Source organism: Aulonocara stuartgranti (assembly GCF_965226115.1).
Source record: "Aulonocara stuartgranti genome assembly, chromosome: 12".
NCBI classification, from domain to species: domain Eukaryota; kingdom Metazoa; phylum Chordata; class Actinopteri; order Cichliformes; family Cichlidae; genus Aulonocara; species Aulonocara stuartgranti.
This window is the reverse complement of record NC_138948.1, coordinates 30,638,363-30,663,251: the sequence shown is the minus strand read 5'-3', so window position 1 is coordinate 30,663,251 and position 24,889 is coordinate 30,638,363. Positions and strand designations below refer to the sequence as shown.

At 38.6% G+C, this 24,889-nt stretch overlaps 2 protein-coding genes, 1 long non-coding RNA gene and 1 pseudogene across 4 annotated transcripts in view; 2 read left to right on the top strand and 2 right to left on the bottom strand.

Annotated features, from left to right (window-relative positions):
• The window catches only part of LOC309719614 (serine protease HTRA1-like), a 32,217-nt pseudogene extending 25,871 nt beyond the window's left edge, over nucleotides 1–6,346 (top strand). Inside the window, exons 4-6 of the transcript XR_014280725.1 lie at nucleotides 1,211–1,383; nucleotides 2,620–2,715; nucleotides 5,519–6,346. The product of XR_014280725.1 is annotated as a serine protease HTRA1-like (transcript). The remainder of the gene's footprint in view (nucleotides 1–1,210; nucleotides 1,384–2,619; nucleotides 2,716–5,518) is intronic.
• Nucleotides 6,347–8,964: 2,618 nt separating this feature from the next.
• On the bottom strand, nucleotides 8,965–12,933 carry LOC309719070 (uncharacterized protein). The gene is made up of 5 exons (XM_082554885.1): nucleotides 11,711–12,933; nucleotides 9,854–10,250; nucleotides 9,544–9,696; nucleotides 9,173–9,256; nucleotides 8,965–9,070 (listed from the first exon to the last, which is right to left on the bottom strand). Exons 2-5 carry the CDS (start codon nucleotides 9,953–9,955, stop codon nucleotides 9,020–9,022), a joined length of 390 nt encoding a protein of 129 aa, XP_082411011.1. The 5' UTR covers nucleotides 9,956–10,250; nucleotides 11,711–12,933; the 3' UTR covers nucleotides 8,965–9,019.
• Nucleotides 12,934–18,699: 5,766 nt separating this feature from the next.
• LOC309719071 lies at nucleotides 18,700–19,167 on the bottom strand. The gene is made up of 2 exons (XR_014280139.1): nucleotides 18,992–19,167; nucleotides 18,700–18,746 (listed from the first exon to the last, which is right to left on the bottom strand). It is a non-coding gene; the product is annotated as an uncharacterized lncRNA (long non-coding RNA).
• A 116-nt stretch (nucleotides 19,168–19,283) lies between these two features.
• LOC309718183 (uncharacterized protein) lies at nucleotides 19,284–21,978 on the top strand. The gene is made up of 4 exons (XM_082553210.1): nucleotides 19,284–19,333; nucleotides 19,435–20,511; nucleotides 20,616–20,784; nucleotides 21,301–21,978. The coding sequence occupies exons 2-4, from the start codon at nucleotides 19,611–19,613 to the stop codon at nucleotides 21,425–21,427; spliced, it is 1,197 nt and encodes a 398-aa protein (XP_082409336.1). The 5' UTR covers nucleotides 19,284–19,333; nucleotides 19,435–19,610; the 3' UTR covers nucleotides 21,428–21,978.
• The last annotated feature ends 2,911 nt before the right edge of the window (nucleotides 21,979–24,889 follow it).

The following is a 24,889-nucleotide window of genomic DNA, read 5'->3' as shown; positions in this document are numbered from 1 at the left end:
CTGAAACTCTTCAAATAAACCATTCCTCTGCAGATGATCTGTTAGCTGTTTGACAACTACTCTTTCAAGGATTTTTGATATGAAAGGAAGGTTGGAGATTGGCCTATAATTAGCTAAGACTAGCTTCATTTAAAATGCAGGACAATTTAGGAAAAATGAATTTTCCTTTACTTACAATGGTGTGAGTTGTACCATCCGGACACCTATGAATTTCTTTTTTGGTAGTGAATTTCCTGAGGGGAAATAAACACATATATATGACTTTATCACTGAATAAATGTTATCATGAACTGAATTCCTGGATGCTGTGACAAAAACATACGATTCTGCTCACTGCTGGCTTGTCTGTTGTAGGAGTTGGCAAGAAACTGACGTATTCTGTCCACAGGGATGGCAAAAGAAATTCCAGCAGCCACTTTCAGAGTATTTATGCCTATTACATCTCCATCCTGTTAAAAGCATAAAATAGAGGGGCAGCTGTGTCTGTGGTCTTCATTGATTTCACAGTTTTGCCTCATGTAGAGAAAGAAACAGCAGTACTGTGTCCTTTTCTTCCACTGCACATAACACAACTCAGTGTCTATTAAGTGTTCTTTTTACCCACAATGCAAATCATCAGTCTTGGTTATTGTCATAACTTATCTGTGTTTTCACAGCAAAGGACAATTAAAAAAATGCATGCTCGGTATGGCAACTATTCTCCTTTAGAAAAAAGCTGCAATTTTCGGGAAGGCAGGCTGGAGGCAGCAACCTTGATAAATGAATATACAATCTGTATCATTTTATTCCATAGTAACAATGCAAAGACCTCCATAATCGGGTCTTGTCCTAAAATATTTTGTGGAAGGCTTAATTTTGAACCTGAGGGAGTAGAGTGAAGATACTGGGTATTAAATAAAACAATATCATGACCTTAGTCCACACAGTCATAAATAAAACAAGAAAATCGCCTACATAGCAGCAAGCATAACAAACATGCAAATGGCCTGGTCTTATCTCTTTACACGTGACAGCACTATAAATCCTCTTACCAAGTTGACAAGCGGTCCACCGGAGTTTCCATACTATGAATAATACAAAAAAACAAAAACATTTTCTTACCCATTGTTCATTAAGAATAAAAACAAATAAAGGCAGTTAAAATGAAAGGCATCAATAGGTTTATAATGCTTATTCACTCACATTTATAATGGCATCAGTTTGGATGTAGTCCATGTCAGAGTCCTTAAAGCCCAGCTCTAGGCTGTTGCGATTGGCAGTGCTGACAATGCCAGTGGTGACAGTGTTCTGCAGAGAGAAAGGGCTTCCTACTGCCACCACAAATTCACCTGGACGCAGGTCTGAGGACTGGCTGAGACGCAGCACGGGCAAGGGACCCTGCGAGTGAGCCACAAAGAGACATGACAGGACCGGCCTAAGGACCACCTTGAACTTAAAAGGCTGGGGAGCCATATACAGGCACTGTCATAGCAGAGGGGTTTGATCCAAACAGAGGGTGAAAGGGCAGTCCAGGAAGGTAACAGCTTAACCTCTGTCTCTCTTCCACAGCATGTCTTTTATCCTGTCTTCCTTCTCTCACCCCAACCGGTCGCAGCAGATGGCCGCCCCTCCCTGAGCCTGGTTCTGCCGGAGGTTTCTTCCTGTTAAAAGGGAGTTTTTCCTTCCCACTGTCGCCAAAGTGCTTGCTCATAGGGGGTCATATGATTGTTGGGTTTTTCTCTGTATCTATGAAGCGCCTTGAGGCGACTTTTGTTGTGATTTGGCGCTATATAAATAAAATTGAATTGAATTGAATAGTACCAGTGCCTTAAACCTTCCTGTTTTTTTAAATGGCCAGCAGACTCTGACTACAAAAGTGCAGATTCATGTAAAATGCTGAAGTAACAACCTGCTTCTATTTGTGAATAGCATATCTTTAAGCCTCTGGAGGGTATAATTGGCTGTTTTTGACTACTTTTGATTTTATCTTTATATTTCACCTTTGAAGACTATTTACGTTGCCTTGTTTGACATCATTCTTTTCAGCACAACTTCACATGTATGAATTTACAGTTTGTTTTCATTTTGTCATACGGATCTAAAATCACACAAAAAAACTCTGAGTAGGAAAAAGTTCCTTTTTTTTAGTTTGAAAATCACAAATATTATATCAAATGTCTATATTATCAAATAAGTGGCCAATTAGCAAGGAGCATCTTCATAGGAATTATAGTTTAAAAAAAGGTAGCATGTGCAGTTACCATTACCTATCGATCAGTAAATATCACAATATAGATATCAAAGATATGAAGAAACAGTAAAATAACCAGATAAAAGTAAAAAGATAGATGCATGGTTTTGACCAATTTTATTAAAAAAAACCCACAAATTTCTTATCTGGTGTTCCTGTAATGTTGTCTTGCACACTGAATTTCAGTAGTACTACCACTCAGAGGTTTAGCTGAACTACACCTTTTGTACTAATTATTGCCCTTTTGAAATATATAGGCATGTATTTAATACTGCATAAACTATAATTACTTTTGTCATTTCAAAATAAAATGTAGATGTTTGATGAGATATGAAACAAATTTCAACCAGTGGGATAACCTGTTTCTCTGTTGTTGTGTGATTGTCCAGTTTAATCCGAGATCTCAAGGAACGTGAGCCAGAATTTCCAGATGTGAGCTCAGGTGTTTACATCTATGAGGTAATACCTGGAACAGCTGCATCCAGGTAAGAATTGTGCTGCAATACATTTATTCTTTTGTGAAAAACTGAGATTTCATGTAGCTTGAAAATTAATAGGTAGGGGGCAGAAATGTACTATTAGAACTTGGCATCCGGAGATCAAGCTCTGGATATTTTCTGAAAAGCGTCAGATTTCTGCCTGACCAACCTGCCCTAATAGTAAGATCATAGTCAAGGATCCATGCAGCATATTCAACTTAACACCTGGACCTGTTAGCTTCCATTGTTGTTTAGTGTAGGTCTGACAATCTACATTTAAAAAAACAGAGACTCCAGCTGCTGGGTTGCAAAGCAGGCTAATCTGGTGGTAGCCAAACATCTAAAGAACTTCCAGCACAAAAAGGCGATGTGAGAATAGTGGAGAAGGAGTTGCCTCATGTTGCTTATGTGACAAATATGGGGCAAAAGATGGCGCTGCCTTGGACAAACACTTGTTTTAGAGCCATTAGTGCTTTCAGTGCTTCAAAAATGTTTATTGTTATAAGTTATGGCTTCCATCTGTGACACCCCAGAGATTCATGCATATCTCTGATCTGTGGCTATTTCCTGCTATCCCCTGATATTGAGGGCAATTATCATATTGTAAACATCACATCAGGAATGCTGTTCGGAGTGATGTCAGGCCCAAATAGCAGCACCCTCTCTCTTCTTTCTCCTCCCAAAGTGTGTCAACTTGACAATGCTCTGTGTCTCACTCTGAAACTCTTATGATTCCTTATAAAAGATCTCAGATCATTATGTCAAAGCAAAATATCAACAAGTATGTACTTTAATGCTAAAACCTGGGCATGGAAGTTATGCACCCAGTTCTTGTTTTCAAGTCTTTCCAGATGTATGCTGTACAATCATTCCACCTTGGAAAAAAATGATTATAATAAGTTAGAAAAGTATATATTCACCTCCACTAATAGTTGGTTAAATATCCCTTAGTAAGTTGCAATTTAACCAGATATTATTAGTAGCCATCAATAAGCTTCTGGTAGGATATTTGACCACTTTCTTGGCAGAATTTTAGAGTTAATTTAAATTGATTGACTTGGCTAGTCCAGAAATTTTCAAAAGGGTTGAAATGGCCATCCCACAAACTTAGATTCAAGCTTAGAATCATCAGTCAAACAACTGTAAATAAGTACAAGTTATTTGTATGTGTCTCCAGTTTGCCATGGTCTGGAAGAAGACCCAAACTGTCTTCCTCAGATAAGAGAAAATTATTTAAGACCCAGGAATTACTAAGGCTTGAGCCTGCCATGAACTAGAAATGGCTGGAACACTAGTGTCACTGTCAACAGTGAAGCAAGTGTTACATCACACCGACTGAGGGGGTGTCAACCAAGAAAGAACAGCTATAAAATTGAAGAGCTTTCAAACTTGAGAACATTGCTGTTTAGCTGCCGGTACAGTGCAGCTAAGCTTCCACTGTATCTGCTGCATACACTGGAACATTGCACAGAGTAGGTGGAATATTTAATAAATCAAAGTTCTTCAGATTCACCTTAAATCAATAGTTTGACAGTTAAAACTTGGACACAATTCAGTGTTTTGACTTGTCAGTGCTCTCAAACACACATCCATGGATAAAGCAGGCTAACATTAGACCCAGCTCCAACCTGACAAAAAAAAATTGTGGACTATGCTTAAAAACTGGGTCTGTGCCAGAAAACCAACAGATTGAAATGAACTCTACCAATTCTGAAGAGAAAAATAGTCACATATATAACCATACTTATTCCAGAATCTTGTTGATGGCTATTTTTCAGCCAACAGGTCTTTTTTTGTATGCATGCACACACATCCACCTCGATGACTTCTGATTATCTTTGATTATCAGAAGTTTGATTATCATATTGTGTTATGATTCATCACAGGTGATAGTTTTCTTACTCACTATTGTGCTAAGTTTACTAAAAGATACTAACATAGTCTTTAGAGTTGAGTGATACATTTCCTGGGGATTCATTTGAGTGTAACTTTCCCATTATAAACTACACAGGAAAGGCATTGCTTCTTCAATATAATATCCAGTGCAGCTTTAATGTTATGGGTTTTGTTTGCTGTATTTTAAGTGTACATTGTAGAGATTATTGTAGACACTTTCCTATTGTTATCCTAAATGCTACACTGTTTTACAGATTAAATCTTTTCAAAGTTGGATACCACAGCTGTGGGCTTCATTTATTTATGTATTTTCTTATTTTTATTGCAAAGCTGCACAGTTGGGACTTGTTTTGGTACTGGTTTACAGAGTGTAACAATATCTGCTGTGAACTGGCATTTGGAGGCCTTTCTGGGTGGATTAAGAAATTTCTTGCAGTTCTCAAGGCTTTAGATTAAACTCATTATTCTTGCACTTCCCAAAGGCAATGCTGACATCTTTTTTATGGAAGACAGAATCCTTCTCTCTTTCTTTAGACTATATTCTTAATTGTCCTCCCATGACATTGAAGCCTTATACTTTGCACAGAACACAGCAGTTGACTAACATCCAAGCATTACAGCACAGCCTGTCAATTCACAGTGACAACTTGGATTGCCAGTCTAGTAACCTACTAACCTACTGTCATCCTGCCAACAGCAAGACGATCAGCAAATGTACATACCTAACATGCAAATATCTGCCAGTGAAGAGATTTACAATCAGTGAAGGGGTTTTTTTTTTTGGGGGGGGGGGGGGGGGGGGGGGGGCTGACACAGGAGCAGGCTTGTCTTGTGTGAAAGTTACTGGTGTCTTCCTTAGAGTTTGACACCTTTTCAGCTTGTGATTGATGGTATGGTGTTGATATCTCTGCAGGGGAGGTATGACTGATCATGACGTCATCATTGGCATCAATGGACACCCTGTCCACACCACTCAGGAAGTGAGCGATGCCGTCAAGCACAGCACCTCAGTCTTTGTTTTGGTGAGGAGAAAGGATGGGGATGTTACGCTAATGATCATCCCTGAAGAAACTGACTGATACCACTGTCTGTCTGCAAGTAGCTGGGTTTCCATCCAATTGTACTGTGCATTTCCAAAAAGCAGAAGTATAAGAATTAGCAGTGCCAAAATGCCCCAACATGCTATTACCTTAGTTTTATGGTTCCCTTTTAGGAGGGTTACAGTTTCCTCATCATAGAAAAGAAGATGTTTTTTGGCATTTTGGTTCTCAGTTACAGTGTAATGAATCTTTGCCTGTTTTACTTTGCTTTCAAAATTGTCAGAATTCTGAAACAATTCACAAGTCCAGAAGAGCAAACAGTTGGATATCAGCCACAAGTTGGTAATTAGCACCACCATAAGATCTTTCAATGATGTAACATGTTCAAAACACCATAGTAGCATTTATAAAGATCTATGCCTTTTTTTTTCTTCAGCTGTTCATTAGTCACACAGAAAGTTCAGAAATTCAATTAAATCATCAGAGGTACAAATGAATATTTCCAGTCTCAAGTTATGAAGTTATGAGCACACTGCTCATAATTCAAGATTCAAGATTCTTTATTCGTCACATGCATAGTTATACAAGTATAACACGCAGTGAAATGTAACCTGATACGCTCCTCGACTTGTACAAAAGGGGGAGAGAAGAACAACATTATATATTATATACATTAGGTGAATGTGCAGTAGTAGATTTGTATGCAGCAAGCAGGTGAATTCTGTAAAAAATAATTTGATTTAATTGACAGTACACATGTCTGGTTAGATCCAGCTGTTTAATAGAAAGCTGTAAGAAGGAAATAGACAGCTAAAGTTAAATTTGCTGCATTTTTTTCAGGTGGTACACACTGTAACAAGTTTGAGAAACACTGATAAGTGTATGTGTGCTTTTGGAAAACATTTAAAGCTGCTGTACAGAATCTTTGAAACAAGCTTAAAACAGTTTTAGAATATAAACAGAGCATCTGCTTCTCTTTACAGCTCCTCACTCCACCAGGGCTGTTTGGCACTTTCTGATAGTGTGCAAATGTGATGTACGTACTGCGGCAGTCATACAGACAACTGAACGGTCCAAAAGTTGGCCTACCTATTACTGGCTGAGGTTTTAGTAGAGTTGTGGCTGAACCACATAAAAATATATCATTAATTTTAATCTCCCCAATCAATTATAATGTTATGTTGGAATGTTGTTAAAGAGGGTCAACAATGTTTCAACCCAGTTTGTTTTTCAGATTCTGTATAGTAGCTTTAATATAGGGAGAACACAACTTCCAGATTGTGTGAGTAAAATTAGGTTTTTTCTATTTGTCAGTTTAACAGTTTCTGTTTTGCCTGTCACTGTTCCCTGTCTGTTTTCTTACCTGGTTCTTCCTGACCTTGCCCTTTCTCCTCACGTTCCTCTTTCCTCTCTCCCTATTTGGACTGACAATCATACACAAATAGATTGTATTCAATTAGATGAAAAATTATTAAGATCGCTAACAAAAAGTCCTCTCTCAGTCTACTTTCAACCAAAAGGCAAATAACCAAACCACATGAACATCTAATAAAAGATATAAACATTGAAACACTGATGCAACATTGTTCTTGATTAACGGATCATTTGATTTTACACTTTTACCTGAATGTGGCTCCTTTTTTTTGAAAAAACTTCCTTATATCCATTATGAACCTGGCTGTCTGTCTGTACACAAACACACACACACACACACACACACACACACACACACACACACGCAAACACACAACAGGAGTTATAAGGTTAATGGGCATTCAGTCAGTTAGCTAGTTAGTATCCATTTCAAACAGGACAGTTGTAACCAACAGTAGGCTATGGACAATTTGAAGTTTTAGATTTTAAATAGGCTGTATACATTTCAATGGGAGCAACAGAACGATCAAATGTTGCTGATTTTACTACAGTGTAGGGTAGCAAACATTGTCGGAAAACACGTTTTCAACAGGTTACCTGGGTGTAATGCTTTTCAGCTAAAAAGAAACATGGTCTGACTCCTACCTAACTATATAAAGAGTAACTGAAGGTTAAATGCAGCTAATATGTCCTGTTTTAAGCCAGGCACTTATACTTCCGCTCCGCTGCGTCTCAGCCACCATTGCTCTGGCAGCAAGAGCACTACACTGAAAAAAAAAGTTCTTTCAATTTACTTGATTTTATTGTGTACATCGGTCCCACATAATATGAATAAGTATGACTGACTTAATTTTCCACTTTCCCTCAAGTAATTAATGCTTGTCAGATCAAAGTATTTTATTTACATCAGATTACTTTAAAAAATCATGTTTGATGTACTAATATTAATCTATTATCATAATATCAATGTATTGCATAATGTCAATATATTTTAATGTTTAACACCAACTTATTTTTATTTGCCAGTGGTACGCAATGATATTATGTAATGTAAACACATTGCAATTATGTTCCTGCAACACAAATTATGGCTTTAAATCCTACTTAATTTTTTCAATTGAAATATTAACTGATTATTATTGACAAAAAAGGCAAAGACTGTGAGTGCTACTGAACAATTCACCTTTATTAAACTGTAACAGCAGTGAAAGCAGCAATTCTGCCATGAACAAGTCTAAAATCACATCCATGTAAACTTGTTAACACATTTTTAAAGATAGCCTGCAGAAATAACTAAAAGAAAAAGTTAGTTTGAGAATATATTTGCAAATATTTCACAAAAAACTGACCTCAGCAGCAAATAAAAGAAAGTGCTTATAGATGATCCTGTCATCTCTTACATATAACATTTGTATTAATTACACAATTGAAAATGTAAACTAAATTAAGACTACCTGAAAAAAAAGCAACACGCTTTTATGAATAAACAGATTTACCCAAATATAACTTGTGTGTTATTTGACAACAGTTTCAGCTTCTGTACATGTATTTACCTGTATAAGATTTCAACTAAGTTGAGCCTTAAATGACATTGTTACATAACTAATACCAAACACCTACATGAATTTTAATCTTCATTTTAAACATGTAAGCAGGACATTAAGGTTGACTTAGAACATATTGCTAAGCAGTATAACATTACTGAACACAAAATGAAAAACTGCAAAGAATTGCAGAAGTGCAGTCTTTGACTTCTCAATGAAACAGATGGTTTTTGAAAGCAAGAACTTTAGAGAGTTTAGCTCCATCCAGTTCCATGAAAACCTTCTGGAAAACGTCAAAGTTATAGCGAAGGTCAGCAGGGTAGGCAAGGTTTAATGCATACATGAGTCCAAATAGCATTATCACAGCAAATGCTACATCCAAAGTCTTCGCCACCCTGATGCCTGCAAGGACAACTCTTGTTCATCTGCTGAAGCTTGCTCTTTAAGAAGACAAATTCAAACAGTGGTGTCTTCAACAGTCTCACTGATGGCACGTTCTTCCATGCCCTGTAAAAAAGAAGCCATGTTAGTCATTTCCAAGTAAGTAATATGACACACTGTGGAAAGTCCAAAAAGAAAAAGAAAAAAAAAAAAAAGACAAGTACATACCACATACTCCTGGATAAGCATGCCAGGGTCTTCACCCATGTAGATACACACTCCCTTAACACACTCAGCATCAACATCTTCACACTGAAATGAAATGTATGTAATTAGCATCTTCATTCAGCTCTTGTCCTTCATTTAAGTTTTAATAGTGTACTTTACATGAATGTTTTTAAAGTAAAGGCACACAAATTAATAATAGGTTTACTGGCAATTAATAATAAGTTGACAAAGTGAAGGTTAAAAAAAAACAAGCAGATGTAAAAATACAAAATGAGAGAATTTATCATGGGAAACATTTGAAATCTTCCACAATTATAAAATTTCATCCAAAGAGGATCGTGTTAAGTGAATGTTGAGGCTTTATCACTTACATTATCCATTTGTGCCACAATTCTTTTCAGTATTAGTCCAAGCTCTCCTCTTCTGTTGACCAACTTCACCAGGTTGTCCAAGTGGAGATCCAGCTGAGCCAGGAACTTTGTTTGAGGGGGGATAGTGGCAATTCTCTTAAACTCAGCGTTGATCTGAAAACATGAGCACAGAGAAATGAGCTTCAAAGGTTTAATACCTGGAAGAAGGCCGCAATCACTCATGCTGAAGAAATGGGCTGTCAAATAACAACTGTGCCTTAACCATTTTAGGCTAATACCACAAGAACACCGTGTATGAGGCAAACCTTACCTCATGGAAATCAAATAGAGCAGGCCATCTTGCCATGAAAGCCTCCACCATTGGTGCATCACGAACAACTTCATGTCTTCTGTATGAAAAAGTCTTTTCCATCTTGAGTTTCACCAACTCTGTTACTCTTTTTTATGTCCATGTGGTGGGCTTTGACATGTCAATAGCTTTAAGAGTCCCCTTGTCTGCTACTTCTGAAACTGAGGTAAGGTTAAGAAACTCATTCCCAAACAAGGAATCCATAAACTGAAGTCTGAAACTGCCCTGAAGACAACACTGTCTCTTGACTTCAACGATGAGATCCTCAGTTGATTCAGGCGCTCCATTAGAGAGTGAGCCTTCGACAGGTTCCGTCAGCCAAAACAGTCTTTAGGACCATAGGACTCCCCATAGGACTCTGTAGGCAACAAAGAATTACATATCAGACATTCAGAAAGAATCATTTCAGTTTAGTTTTCATAAAGCTATCCATACCCAATACTCAAAGTTATAAAGATCAGACATAAAAAAGAAGAATTTATCTAATGAAATACATGCGACTGAACCTATTACACTTATATGAACACCTTTTATTTCTATATGCCTTTTTAAAGTCACAATGTGGACTGATCCAATCTCATAGTCAACCAATGGATAAGTATCAAGGAGTTCACAGAGTGAAGCGAGAGTGAATATTCTTGTGGATACTGGGCGGAGCTCAAAAGCTCTGTCGTGCTCTCTGTACCAGCCACCAAGCTCTCTGACAATGTAGAATATGCTGTGGTACAATGCAGATATGGTTTTTCAGTATTCTGGCAATCCACCTGCTGCCCTTTGGGCCAGTACCATTCCATTTCTATAAGTTATACTCTTTATGTCACACACTGTGCAAGGTTGACCTCTAGAATGTCAGGGAATATGTACCTAATGACTTAAGCTATCTCCTCTTTAAGCAAATCCACTAGAAAGGCCGATACAGCTGAGCTCTCTAATTCAGACTTGCCAAGAGATGGGGAGTTTAGATGGTAAGCTATCATCATCTGATGTTTTGACTTCTGTAATCATAAAGGTAAAAATTCCACCATCACAAAAAACATTAATTTTAATTGAAAAAAGGTATTCCAGTCCAGAAGAGCATCAATGGTTTCTTTAAAGTACCAATCTTTGAGAAGCAGCTCACATATGTTCTACACAAACTAGAAAAAAAGAGGGGGGGGGGGGGGGGGGGAAAGGGTCCTAATTTGTTTTGGGCCGATGTTGGAAAATTCACAATACATCACTTAATAAGACATAGTCTGTTGAACAAACTTATCTCCTTGTAGATATCTGCTGTATTATTTGGGCATGACCGATAGAATAGTCAAATAAGTGACACTTCACCTAAAACAATGACTAAATGGAAAAATGATTTGGCATTTATGGGCACAGGTTCTTAAACCCACGTCTAAGGTGTCAGGATCCTTATTATAACTTGAGTGCATGTCATCAGCAAGAATTAAGGTATGGCACTGTGGCCCTCCCAGCTTCTGAAACTCTGACGGTTACAGCCAGACTAATTAGCCAATGTAGCCATAGCTAGCACGAGTAACACAAACACTATTGCTCTCTCAGTGACGTTTTAACTTGCTAAGCCATCAAAAACGTCAGTGCTCTCTGTCACATGCATAAATTCCATATCTGACCGACAACAGCTGCTTTCTCCCGACTATGTGCAATTTGTTAATATTTTTTAGCTTTAGCCACAAAGCTAATACCAACTTTAGCTAGCACTGTAAAAACAACATGTAGATGCATTACAGATTACGTTTCATATAGCATGCACTACAACAATTCTGTGAAAACGTACCCAACTAAAACAAATGTATTTAAATTACTTACCTTCTCACTATGCCTGACTCAGTGCCAAAGGTTGCATGTGGCTGAACAGTCTTCCAGAATCTGGCGGTCAATTGCGCTCTCCTTAAATTATGTTGTTGTCTTATTGGATAAGGTCGGTCTTATTATCCAATCACATTTAGTTGTTGTCTATGAATATACTGCATCATTTCCAGTTGTGGTCAAACATGATTACAATGGTTTTAGTATTCTAATTTAGTCATTTTAAATCAATGCAAGAAAAATGAGTAGTCTCAGTATTGTTTATAATCAAGTAAATGGTACTTTATTTAATCATGTAAATAAGAGAAACATGAGAGGCTTGTGTAGCATTAACTAAATTCATTTGTGCAAATTCAAAAGCCTGCCAATTCCCATTTTTTCAGTGTAGAGCCAGAGCAGGGGAGAGGCGAGCTGGAACAAACCATTTTGCTGAAGCACCCCCAAAAATGGGCTAAAATCGCCCCTGCTAGTAACCATGATACTAACTGCGAGAAACGTTTCATACAGCATTGTTTGACAGAAATGAAGGCGAAAAAATGTTTTTTTGTTCATTCATTTTTTTCATGAGATCATTTTGATTTGTTAAGTATCTGAGGATGAGACCACAGGACTGTAAAAACATGATTGTTGGGCTTCATTTCTGTACTGAACAGTCATTTTAAGATTAGTTAGTAAATAACAATTAGCTTATGTTGTTCATGAGACTAAAGTCATCTCACGTTAGTAATGTAAATATAATAATATGGCCAATATTATATTTATTATTCGATTATTATGATTTGTTAAAGCAGTGAACTTGAACTCTGTGTTAAATACTGAGCTTCAGTAAAGATTCAAGTTGCATTTATTTGAATTTCATATCACCTTAAATCTTCACTCAAAGACAAGTATCTCTGACAGTGTATATATAGATGTATTATATATAAGAGACAAATATTGTTTGTTTAATATGTTGACATTATTACATTTGGCTCAATGCTTACATATATGTGTAAAAAGAAAATGTACGAGCTGTGATAACTGTTTCTGATAGAATGAAGAGTAGACTTCATTCTATTAAATATTCCTTTATTGGGTGAGAAAATCAGACCATGTCATAACTGCTTTAAGTCATACAGAATAGATATCAGAGCCTTAAACAGGCTGGCTTCTGCTAAGTGGGTCAAACTGGGCAGAAAGTATCCAAACACATAACATCCTTATAGAATATGATGTAACACTATACAGTGGGGCAAAAAAGTATTTAGTCAGCCACCGATTGTGCAGTGCAAGTTCCCCCACTTAAAATGATGACAGAGGTCAGTAATTTGCACCAGAGGTACACTTCAACTGTGAGAGACAGAATGTGAAAAAAAAAATCCATGAATTCACATGGTAGGATTTGTAAAGAATTTATTCGTAAATCAGGGTGGAAAATAAGTATTTGGTCACCTCAAACAAGGAAAATCTCTGGCTCTCACAGACCTGTAACGTCTTTTGTAAGAAGCTTTTCTGTCCCCCACTCGTTACCTGTATGAATGGCACCTGTTTGAACTCATCATCTGTATAAAAGACACCTGTCCACAGCCTCAAACAGTCAGACTCCAAACTCCGCCATGGCCAAGACCAAAGAGCTTTCGAAGGACACCAGGAAAAGTATTGTAGACCTGCACCAGATTGGGAAGAGTGAATCTACAATAGGCAAGCAGCTTGGTGTGAAAAAATCAACTGTGGGAGCAATCATCAGAAAATGGAAGACATACAAGACCACTGATAATCTCCCTCGATCTGGGGCTCCACGCAAGATCTCATCCCGTGGGGTCAAAATGATCATGAGAACGGTGAGCAAAGATCCCAGAACCACACGGGGGGACGTGGTGAATGACCTGCAGAGAGCTGGGACCAAAGTAACAAAGGTCACCATCAGTAACACACTACAACGGCAGGGAATCAAATCCCGCAGTGCCAGACGTGTTCCGCTGCTGAAGCCAGTGCATGTCCAGGCCCGTCTGAAGTTTGCCAGAGAGCACATGGATGATACAGCAGAGGATTGGGAGAATATCATGTGGTCAGATGAAACCAAAGTAGAACTTTTTGGTATAAACTCAACTCGTCGTGTTTGGAGGAAGAAGAATACTGAGTTGCATCCCAAGAACACCATACCTACTGTGAAGCATGGGGGTGGAAACATCATGCTATGGGGCTGTTTTTCTGCCAAGGGGACAGGACGACTGATCCGTGTTAAGGACAGAATGAATGGGGCCATGTATCGTGAGATTTTGAGCCAAAACCTCCTTCCATCAGTGAGAACTTTGAAGATGAAACGAGGCTGGGTCTTCCAACATGACAATGATCCAAAACACACCGCCCGGGCAACAAAGGAGTGGCTCCGTAAGAAGCATTTGAAAGTCCTGGAGTGGCCTAGCCAGTCTCCAGACCTCAACCCCATAGAAAATCTGTGGCGGGAGTTGAAAGTCCGTGTTGCTCGGCGACAGCCCCAAAACATCACTGCTCTCGAGAAGATCTGCATGGAGGAATGGGCCAAAATACCAGCTACTGTGTGTGCAAACCTGGTAAAGACCTATAGTAAACGTTTGACCTCTGTTATTGCCAACAAAGGTTATGTTACAAAGTATTGAGTTGTATTTTTGTTATTGACCAAATACTTATTTTCCACCCTGATTTACGAATAAATTCTTTACAAATCCTACCATGTGAATTCATGGATTTTTTTTCACATTCTGTCTCTCACAGTTGAAGTGTACCTCTGGTGCAAATTACTGACCTCTGTCATCATTTTAGGTGGGGAAACTTGCACAATCGGTGGCTGACTAAATACTTTTTTGCCCCACTGTAGATCAACTTACCTCAGAATATATACACTGTAAAAAAAAAAGGGCAGTGAAATTGACATAAAAACCATGTAAAACCCCTACAGAAATGTATAGTAAACCCCAAAACACAACTTTCCTGTTTCGATCACAGTGAATTATTGTAAACCTTTAAACAGAATGTTCCTGTTATATTTACAACATGAATGTGTGATTATAATCAAATTTATTGGTTAAAACTACAAATACTGTGAATAAAAACAGTGAAACACCGTAATACTCATAACCAAACAATCATGTTAATTTGACATGCAAATACTGTAAAAATCACAGTTTTAGTCAGTTTTTCTTAAAAACACATGACCTATATGTAAGTCACTTTACAACTGCATAGATGTACTGGGCCTACTTTTAACATGATTCATGAAATGATGCAAAGTCATGGATAGGACTAATAAAAATGTTTTCACAGAAGATGTCATTGTGAACCTGAGAGGTTGCCTCTCCATTTATAGGCTATATAAAAATATACAATTAAAATTGTTTACATCGTGTTTTTTTCTTAAATCATTCGGGCTATTTGCAGCCTATTGTAGGGTAACCAATAAGAAATTATTATTTAACGACTAAGTAATGCTTCTGTCATAATGCTTGTATTCTTTATGTTTCTTTTAATTGCAATGTGATACTTAGACTAGAATACTTTTTTGGGTTAGGTCAGCAATGTCTCATTATTACAGGCTAAACAAACTTACAGTGCCTCCCATAGGATCTCTATGGTGCCTCATCTCCACAGAGCTGTAAGCTACTTCAGGCCACTCACCGTTGCACTGAGCGCGCCTAATTTTGAATGTGCATCTGAAGCTCGTCTCTGATTGGATAATGACGTGAGGGCGGGAGGAGAAAAGCGCCTAGTTCACGACTATAGCTAACGAGCCAGCACGAGAGAGAAGACGGGAGAAGAAAACGTTGAACTTTCAGCAACTACGTTGTTAGGACAAATTACAAACATACGATTTCAAGTGTTTTTTGAGGATCTGTGTTTGTTCGTCAGAAAGTCTGCACGGTAAGTTCAATATCTTGGCGACGTTTTTTCGAGATAAAAGCACCAGTTGATATTTAGACCAATGCTCATAACCTAGCGCTAGCATGCTAGTTCAGCTGAAAAGCACAGGCAAACTTTTGAAATACTAAAAATGATCATCTGCGTCTTTTGTAAAAAGGTATTGGTCACATTAAGAGGCTATGTACTACATTGCAGAGTGCATAAGAATGAGCCTTGTTGTATTTTTAAATGTGTTGGCGCCAATTGCAGCCAAACATTCACCACGTACTCTGCTTTCAAGGGGCATTTTTATCGTGTGCACAATGCACCTGCACTTCAAGCTACTCCTAAAGCTCTTGTTGCAGATTTAAAATGTGCGGTTTCATTATGTGCCCGCCATTTTCAAACAGTGAAAGAGCTAGTGTCTCACTTAAACGATCATATTGCAGAGGGCAGGTCTGTGTCATGTCCAGTAAGTGGTTGTAAGCATATGTTTACAAAAAAGTCATCATTTACTTCTCACATGTGTAGGAAGCATAAAGCTTGTTCCCCAGATGGTATTGATGACATGTACAAGGAATCTCGTCCTCAGCCCCCAAATGACAGTACAGAATATTCAGAAAACACACATGAAACCATGGCATCTGCTAGTTCAGCCAGTGATATGCCAGAGAAGGATAGTCATTCTTATCTCAGAAACATGTGTCTCTTTTACCTTAAACTGCAAGAACAGCTGCTAATTCCTGCCTCTACTATACAGAGTATTGCTGAGGAAATGCAGAATGTGCACGAATTGGGTCAAGCCTACACAATTAATAAGGTAAGTTGTTTACTAAAAAATGAAATGAACCTATCAGATGAAGCAGTCACTAAAATCTGTGACTGCATTAAAGAGTCACACCAGAAATCAAACATTCAAAAAAATGTTTAAATACACAGAACCCAAGAAAGTGCCATTGGGAATGGATGAAAACATGACAGAAAAATGTGCTTACTACATACCAGTTGGAGAAACCCTGAAGAGCTTTTTAGAGTCACAGTTATGGAGGAATACACAGTCACAACAGTTTGGGGGTCCTGATGTAGAAATTTTTAAGGATTTATATGATGGCAAAATTTTCAAATGTCACCAGTTCTTTAATGAAAACCCTGAAAGCCTCAAACTGATTTTGTACCAAGATTCATTTGAGGTAGTGAATCCCCTGGGTTCTGCTAAAAAAACGCACAAACTTCTTGCAGTCTATCTGTCATTAGCAAATTTACCCATTCATTTGCGTTCAAATACAGATAACATGTTTTTAGTCTTGTTGTGTGTTGAGAATGACTTCAAGCGCTTTGGAATAGCCAAAGTTTTCTCAGAGTTGTTGGCAGATCTGAAATCTTTGGAGACAGATGGAATAGATGTAGATGGAGAAACAGTAAAAGGGGGTCTTTACTGTATTGCTGGGGACAACTTGGGTTCTCATTGCATAGGAGGGTTTACAGAAAACTTCAGCTGCTCTCAATATTTTTGCAGGTACTGTGAAGTAACAGGAAGTGAGTTTTATGCTGATCCGAATGCCTGTGGTCCTCCACGCACTCCAGAGACATATGACGCGGCTGTTGCTGATCTCCAGTCTGAAACTATCCAAGACGTCAGAGGAATAAAGGTAAACTCCATCTTCAATACCCTTCAGTCTTTTCACGTATCCCAGCCTGGTCTCCCACCTTGTCTAGGTCATGACCTCTTTGAAGGAGTTGCGTCATATGATCTAGCACTGTACCTGAAAAACATTATAAAAAATAAAAAATGGTTCACATACTCCCTTCTAAACAGACGCATTAAACAGTTTAAATATAAAGGATCCGAAGCACTTACAAAGCCATGTACTGTCAAACCTGACGGATCCAAATTATCAGGGCAAGCCGTTCAAAACTGGAACCTTTTGAGATTGCTGCCAGTTTTGATTGGTGACAAAGTACAAAACCATGAGGATGAAGTATGGCAGTTAGCTCTCCAGTTGAAAGACATTGTGGATCTTATTTGTGCTCAGAGCATTTCCTTGTCCCAGATAGCATTCGCTGACATTTTGATCCAAGAATATTTGGAGATGAGAGAGATGTTGTTTCCTGGAATTAAACTAAAACCCAAGCACCACTATTTGCGCCATTATTCAGCATTGTTGTTGCAATTTGGTCCATTGATGAGGTTATGGGCGCTTAGGTTTGAATGTAAACACAGTTACTTCAAAAGATGTGCCAGACACTTGAAAAGCTTCAAAAATATTTGTCAAACTTTGTCAACATGTCATCAGATGTATCAGGCTTATCTTTTAGCAGGGCAAGAATGCCGTGAACTGCTGCAAGTCAAGGAGAGCTGTGCGTTTTATCCCAACCTCTACAGTGACACTATTCAGCATGCGGTCAGGGAGTTAGCTTTTTCAGAAAGCAATACCACAGTTACCACAGACATTCAGTACAAGGGCACTGCATATAAAAAGGGACAGTTTCTTGTGTACAGAAATGACGAGTGTATGGAGTTTGGTGAACTTCTACTCATCTTGATTCAAAATGACACATCTGTGTATGTTCTAATGGATATTCACAAAGGCATCTTCCTCTCAGAATACCATCTGTATTCTGTGACAAAGGACAGTCTTGGGTTACAGTGCATCAACATTAATGACCTGCCTGATTTCTATCCTTTGGTATCATACATTCTTCAAGAATACCGAGTCATTCCACTAAAGCATAGTATTGTGGCAAAATAATGTCCAACTAATAGCTCACTTCTCACTGTAAATAGTTTAACATTAATATAAGTGTCACCTGATCCCCACCCTGCTCCATCAAGTGTATGAACTGTATGTGATTTTCTATTTTGTTTGGATGTGGCATTTCTTCTTCAGTGCAAGTATGAGTGACTCAGAGCGAACCTTCCTAGATGTCGCCATCACGGAAGTCCTACCAGAACTTCAAGCTGTGAACAAAAACATCCTGGAGGAGCACTTGCAGTCCATTGGAGTTGAGACAAGTGATGATCTACGCTTCGTAACGGAGGCAGATTTGATGACAGTGTAGTGTTCTGTTGCAGAGTGTAGCAACTCCGATCAAACACCAAGCTAAACCTCTGTCAATGAATACACGAGTCCGAGTAGAGTTGACTTTTTACTCAGAATCTTCATTTGACAAGCGGTGAAAACTGTAGTTGAAAGGAAATACAGAATAGAAAAAATGATCGTTTACATAAATATTGCATCACGAAATAACTCAAAATGTGACCTTACACCTTCGTGTTAGCTTTAGCAACAGTAATGATCATCATCAAAACTGCCTTTTTTAACATGTACAAATCAACCTCCATGAATCACAAATAAAATATAATTTTTCACAAATACCACTATTTATGCCTTTTTAACACCTTCATCGTGAAATATATACACTTACGGCGTTGCCTGAACAATGTTCCCAAGTGGATGGCTGTGGATAAGCCTCAGAGCAAGACCACATGTCACTCTCCCTCTTAGAGAACCAGGAAGAGGAATTAAACAGGAAATGAAGCAATACAGGTAACCCACCAGGAAGTGAGGTTATTAGCAAGTTCACCTTCAAAATTAAAGCTTCTTAACATTTTTAACTCTTTTTACTGTTCTTTCTAACTTAAATACATACAAAAGAATTACTTTAAGCAAACATTAAAGATAAATGAAATAAATGCCTTTGAGGCATGACAGACAGCATTAAGACCTGTACAAGCAAGAAAGCTTCTTTCTGCTTGGAAACAGAAATGTAAGTAAAAACAACAAACAACTATTCAAACTCAAAAGCAGAGATGGTCATGAACAGACATACAGTGTGAATCATAATTGTATTTGTTTTGTAATTTAAAGACCAAACTCCAGAGAACAGCTCGCTATCATCTGTGGAAGCCTCATCAACCCAGTCGCTGTCATTGCTCTCACTTTCACCCCAAAGTCTATCGTCGACCTCCTCCAGCAGCCCAGGATGTGACACACAATGGGATGACAACTTTGAAATTCCATGGAGTAAACTTCCTGCAGAAGTGATGCATTTTCTTGAGAGGGGGAAAAGGCCTCGCCCAAAACTGAGGAGGCAAATGGTCCGGATTGTTGTGACTGAGATGATGGAAAAATGCCCACATGTAGGTAGAAAACATTCAATTGACGTTGCAAGAAAAATGGTGGCAAAATATCCCAATTCTCTGCAAGATTTAATAGAGGGTGAGATTGTTGGCGCAGGCTACCTTTCACTTGTCAAACAGTTGCAGAACAGAATTGAAAATGTAAGGCGCACTTCAACACCCAAAATAAGAAAAAGAAAACATCAGACTGACTCAGACCACACAGACGAGATCCCTTTAGAAGAAAGAGCAGCCATGCAGGATACATACGGGTGCATTAAATGGAATGTAGAATTTCTGCCTCTTGAAGAAACTCCAGAGAGCCAACAGCAAAAGATGGAAAAACTCAAGGTGATGTTCCAGCAAGCTGACACCAATCCAGAAGAGGTAAAAAGTCTAATGAAGTCCACTTACTACACACAACGTCAACATGTCAATCAGGGGAAAAGTATCAAATGCCTTAGGGAGGAGTGGCCGTTTTGGTTTGATGAACTTGGCATGTCTGTCCACTTCAAGGAACTTACTGGGATTGACCTCAAAGAGACATTCACACGTAATTTGGATTTGAAGGGGAAAAGGCTACTGGACTACTTGACCACAGTTGCTGTCAGCAAAAGCAAGGTGTTCCTTCAGACTTATGCAAGGCTTCAGAGGATGCGGGGACCGCAGAGTGGCTGCTCAGATGATGTGAAAGAGATGGTCCTGCTTCTGCTCAGCTACTTTGAAGAGAAGGAGGAGTCCATGCTTCTCTGTGTTGAAGATACATGTCTGGCAGATGAGGTGCAACTGGAGCAAGTGCCTCTGACACCCACTATTATCGTGTGTGGTAAGTCTGTTTCATAGCTCTCTCTCTTGTTAAGTGCACTTTTTATAGAATGTCATGTGACTGCCGTGTTTATTGATATAACCTGTTAAATAATTTGTTCACAGGACAGTCCTGCTATTCCTCAAGAAGATACATGCTGAGTATTGATCGGAACCTCGTCAGCACAAACATATCCTCCTTCATTTCTGCACTGTGCCTCATGTTCGGGAGCTACTACAATTTCAACATCCATTATCCATCTGAGCTGGCTTCCACTTTAGAGTTTCTTCAGAGGTGAACAAATATGGCTTTGTTATTTCTCATAACTGAGACTCTGGGATCTGGAGTCTGGCTTTGATGTGGTTCGAGTCCAGGTCTGGCTCTGAGTCTCGGTCGGCTTTGGAGCCGGTTTCAGTTGTTTTTTCTGTTTTTTGTTGTTGTTTTTTTTTTTTTGTTTGGTTTTTTAAAATACATTAACAGTCTGAATCCGGGTCCAAGCCTGGCCGAGACTCAGGGCTAGACCAAGCGTCAACTGACGTCTGACTACCTATAACCTTTGCTTTGGATTTTAACAATGCTAAAGTGTGACATATCACTGCATAAGACACTCGTGAAGGGTGCCAATACTTTTGACCATGCATTGTTCACTTCCCCACAGCATTTTGGTTATACTTTGTCTTGAACGTGGTCATGGCCATGACTGTGTGTATATATATGTATATACTTAATTTTTACTTACTTTGTACGTGTATTTTAACTGATCAATTATAAAAATGCTTAATAAACTTTTATATGATTGTTATTCTACAGGTGTTTCTTCTCCATAAACCCAGAAAAAGGAACCAAAGTAGAGAACAAAAACTCAAAGCGTCGTCTCAGTGTGAACCCTCGAGTCCTCACCCTGATTCAGGATCTTGCCGACCACAAGTGGCGCTAAGCCTAAATCTTGACTCTCTGTGGACTGTTAGTTTTAATTAGTTAATTTTGTTCCACAATGTGTACTGGAACCTTTTACTGGTCGAATGCATGAAGCCAATTCATGAAGATGTTCTTTCTTTGTAGGAATGTTCTTTATTTACATAAGAAAAGAAAAAAAACAACATGCTGCTACTGCAGTGTTTCTAGACCACATGTGTAGGTTTGTTTCACCACGTGGTTTTGCTGATGTTTTCTGACCAGGGCCATGGTTGTGGTGACAGCAGGGTGCGTGTCGCATTGCACGGTGATTATGATCATTTTTGGCACAATATGTGTTTTTTGTTTTAAAGTCTTAACAGGTTATTTAACTTTTTCTGGTGGAGGGTCTAACAAATGCTTGTTTCATGAACATGGTTCTTGCTTTGCAGGAATGTTCCACAGCTTTTATAGCCTATATTTTGATTGAATTGTGTAGTTGCTGTGTGCCTTGCATATTGTGTTAGTTGGAAAAATGGATCCATTTGCTGTCATTTTGCTAATGTGGCTGCAAAATAAATTTCCCAAAAGTGATATTTTCCTCTCTTGTGTTTTCTCAAGATGTATTTTTGCATGTTTGGGTGTAGGCGTAGCAGTAAGAAATTTGCTGGGTTATGGTTAAAATTTTACATTAAAACATATAATATTCAGCATAGATTTTATGTATAATTTACAGAGCAGCTCCATTTAATATGCACTGTTTCACCGTAGTTCTACCATTTTAAATTAGTTCTTTGTACGATATTTCCCTGTTAATTTTGCAGTTTATGGATCCACAAAAAGCATTTATTACTTGTAAAAGATACAGGAAATAGTGTATTTATATATCACATCTATGTGTGAAATTAACTTCTTTTTCCTGTAGATTTAACAGTTTTAATCTGAGATTCATTCACTGTAAATCAATTTACAAGTTGCATCTGTAAAGCGTTTTTACAGGAAGTCCCTGGTAACCCCAGCTGCCAGGGTTTTCCTGTAAAAACAGCACTTTTTTTTTTTTACAGTGTAAAGCATATAAACAATTACAGCAATATGATGCAACAAACACAGCAGTACTACTAATCCAAAATACTCAAAGCTTCATAGAACTGAAACAAAAATTTATTTTTAGGTCCATTCTGCTGCTGATACTTTAGGTTTCTGAACATTAAACTGGTTGCTGCCTTTCATAGTGTTCAACTTGAAGGCCCTGAGTACTTTCTCCCACACTGAAAACACTGGAATGATAAAATTATTTGAACATTACCTAATAAGACTGATTCAGGACAAGCAATTAGTTATTTTAAACTTTCCTAGCAGTCCTTCACAAACAGGGAACAGTCTGTCTATTCTCTCCATCTGTCACCTGCTGCTGGCTCTTCCTCCTCCTCTTCCTCACACACTGCTGAGTTTGTCCTGGTGGATCATCAGGGGTGCAAAGCCTCACAGATGATGTGCAGCAGTGGGTCCTTCAGTCTGTCCTCACTCTGGACACTTGCAGTTGTCACACATGGAAATCAAATGTGTGATAAGCTGCAGGATTCAAACACAAGTGTAACTTATAAATACATGTTCATACTTTTATTCCACAATCAGAGAGAAAGAAAAAGAGAGAGAGTGCAGGACAGACAGATAGGTGACAGTCTCAGGTGTATACACTGCTACAAAACAGCACAAGAGAAGGAGGATTTAGTGTTTGTGTTATTACGAGTGCTAAACAAGAAGAGTTCCCAGATGGTACAGTGGACACATGTGTTTAAAGCATCTTTCTTTCAGCTTAACGAGTGAACCGTCAGCTCGTTCAAACACACGTTAAAGTCCGTTTGGCTCGACACCACCAAACAGAGGCAGCAATATAACATAGCTGACATTAACAGTGCAGGGAATCCTGCTTGTGAATTATCCATAAAATCATCACATTCTCTGTAAGATTAAGGTCAACTATTTAACGGCATATATTTTAAAGTAAAGGCTTTAAAACCAAGCTGACGCTGAAAGTACAAACATCACTAATGTCACATAACTTTGCCGATATGTGGCCAATGTTTTAATAATGTTATGTTTTAATGTTCTTCATTATTAAACATTCGCACATAAATAAGTGACATAATATTCAGCACTTACTTTTGAAAGTTTACTCTTTAGCCACCACGCTTCAGGCATCCGCCGTTTTTTTCCGAACAAAATATCCACACCCACCGCCACGCTATGAATTGTGGGATATATGGGACCACGAAGTCTACATTGGACCACACTTCAAATTTGGGGAAATGAACTGCACATTTGTCAACCGCATTTGGAGTACACTTCGAATTGGGACACCCTTCCTCACGTCGCTGTGACGTAATCGGTCTCCAAATGCGCACTACGAAGCGTGCGGTCGCTGGATTGGGACACAGCCCTGAAGTCCTCCAGAAACCTGGTAATGAACATTTGATTCAGGTGTGATGACCCAGGGAGGAAACCTGCAGGACACTGGCAGTTGAGGCCTAGAGTTTCTCACCCCTGATCTAAACTAACAGCTGGGAAACAAAGTCATTAACATCTATCAGTATTGAAAGACAGAACCTTCTCAGGAGTTAAAGGATTACCAAAATGATTCTATTATTGTGTCAACAACTGATCCATGACGTGTCAAACGAAACCAGAACAACATGTGAAGAACTGTAGCCTCAGCTAAGGTCAGTGTTCATATTTCAACAGTATAAAGAGACTGGGCAAAAATGGCATCCATAGGAGAGTTTCAAGGTGAAAACCACTGCTGACTAAAAAGAACACAAAAGCTCATCTCATTCTTTTCAAAACATCATCATGTTGATCCAAGACATCGGGGGATCAACATGTTCTGTGCACTGACGGGACAAGTAGACCAGAGCATCAAGTTCACTCCCTGAAGCACCAGAAAGTTCACCTCTGAATGACTCAAAAAAAAAAAAGAAAAAAAAAAAAAAGAAAGAGTGACCTAATCAAAAGTGGGGACTGATTGAGTTGTTTTGACATGTTTTAAACATGACATTAGTGCTTTAAAATTCTCCAGTGTTGTTGAATTTATACCATTCTACAAAGAAGGGTGGGCCCAAAAGACTTACCATTATTGCAAATACTTGATTGCAGTTCTTGTCGCCAAGGATGGCATGGTGGTTAGCACTGTTGCTGGACAGAAGAAGATCCTGAGTTCATTTCTACCATCAGACCAGGGTCTGTCTTTCTTTCTTTGGAGTTTGCATGTTCTCACCGTGTTTGTGTGGGTTCTCCCCAGGTACTTCAGTTTCTTCCCACAGTCCAAAGACATGCAGTTAGTGGGGATAGGTTAATTGATCAATCTAAATTGCCCATAGGTGTGAATGTGAGTGCAAATGGTTGTCTCTCTCTGTGTGTTAGCCCTGCAACAGACTGGCGACCTGTCCAGGGTGTACCCTGCCTTTCGCCGTATGACAGCTGAGATAGGCTCCAGCGCCCCTCGTGA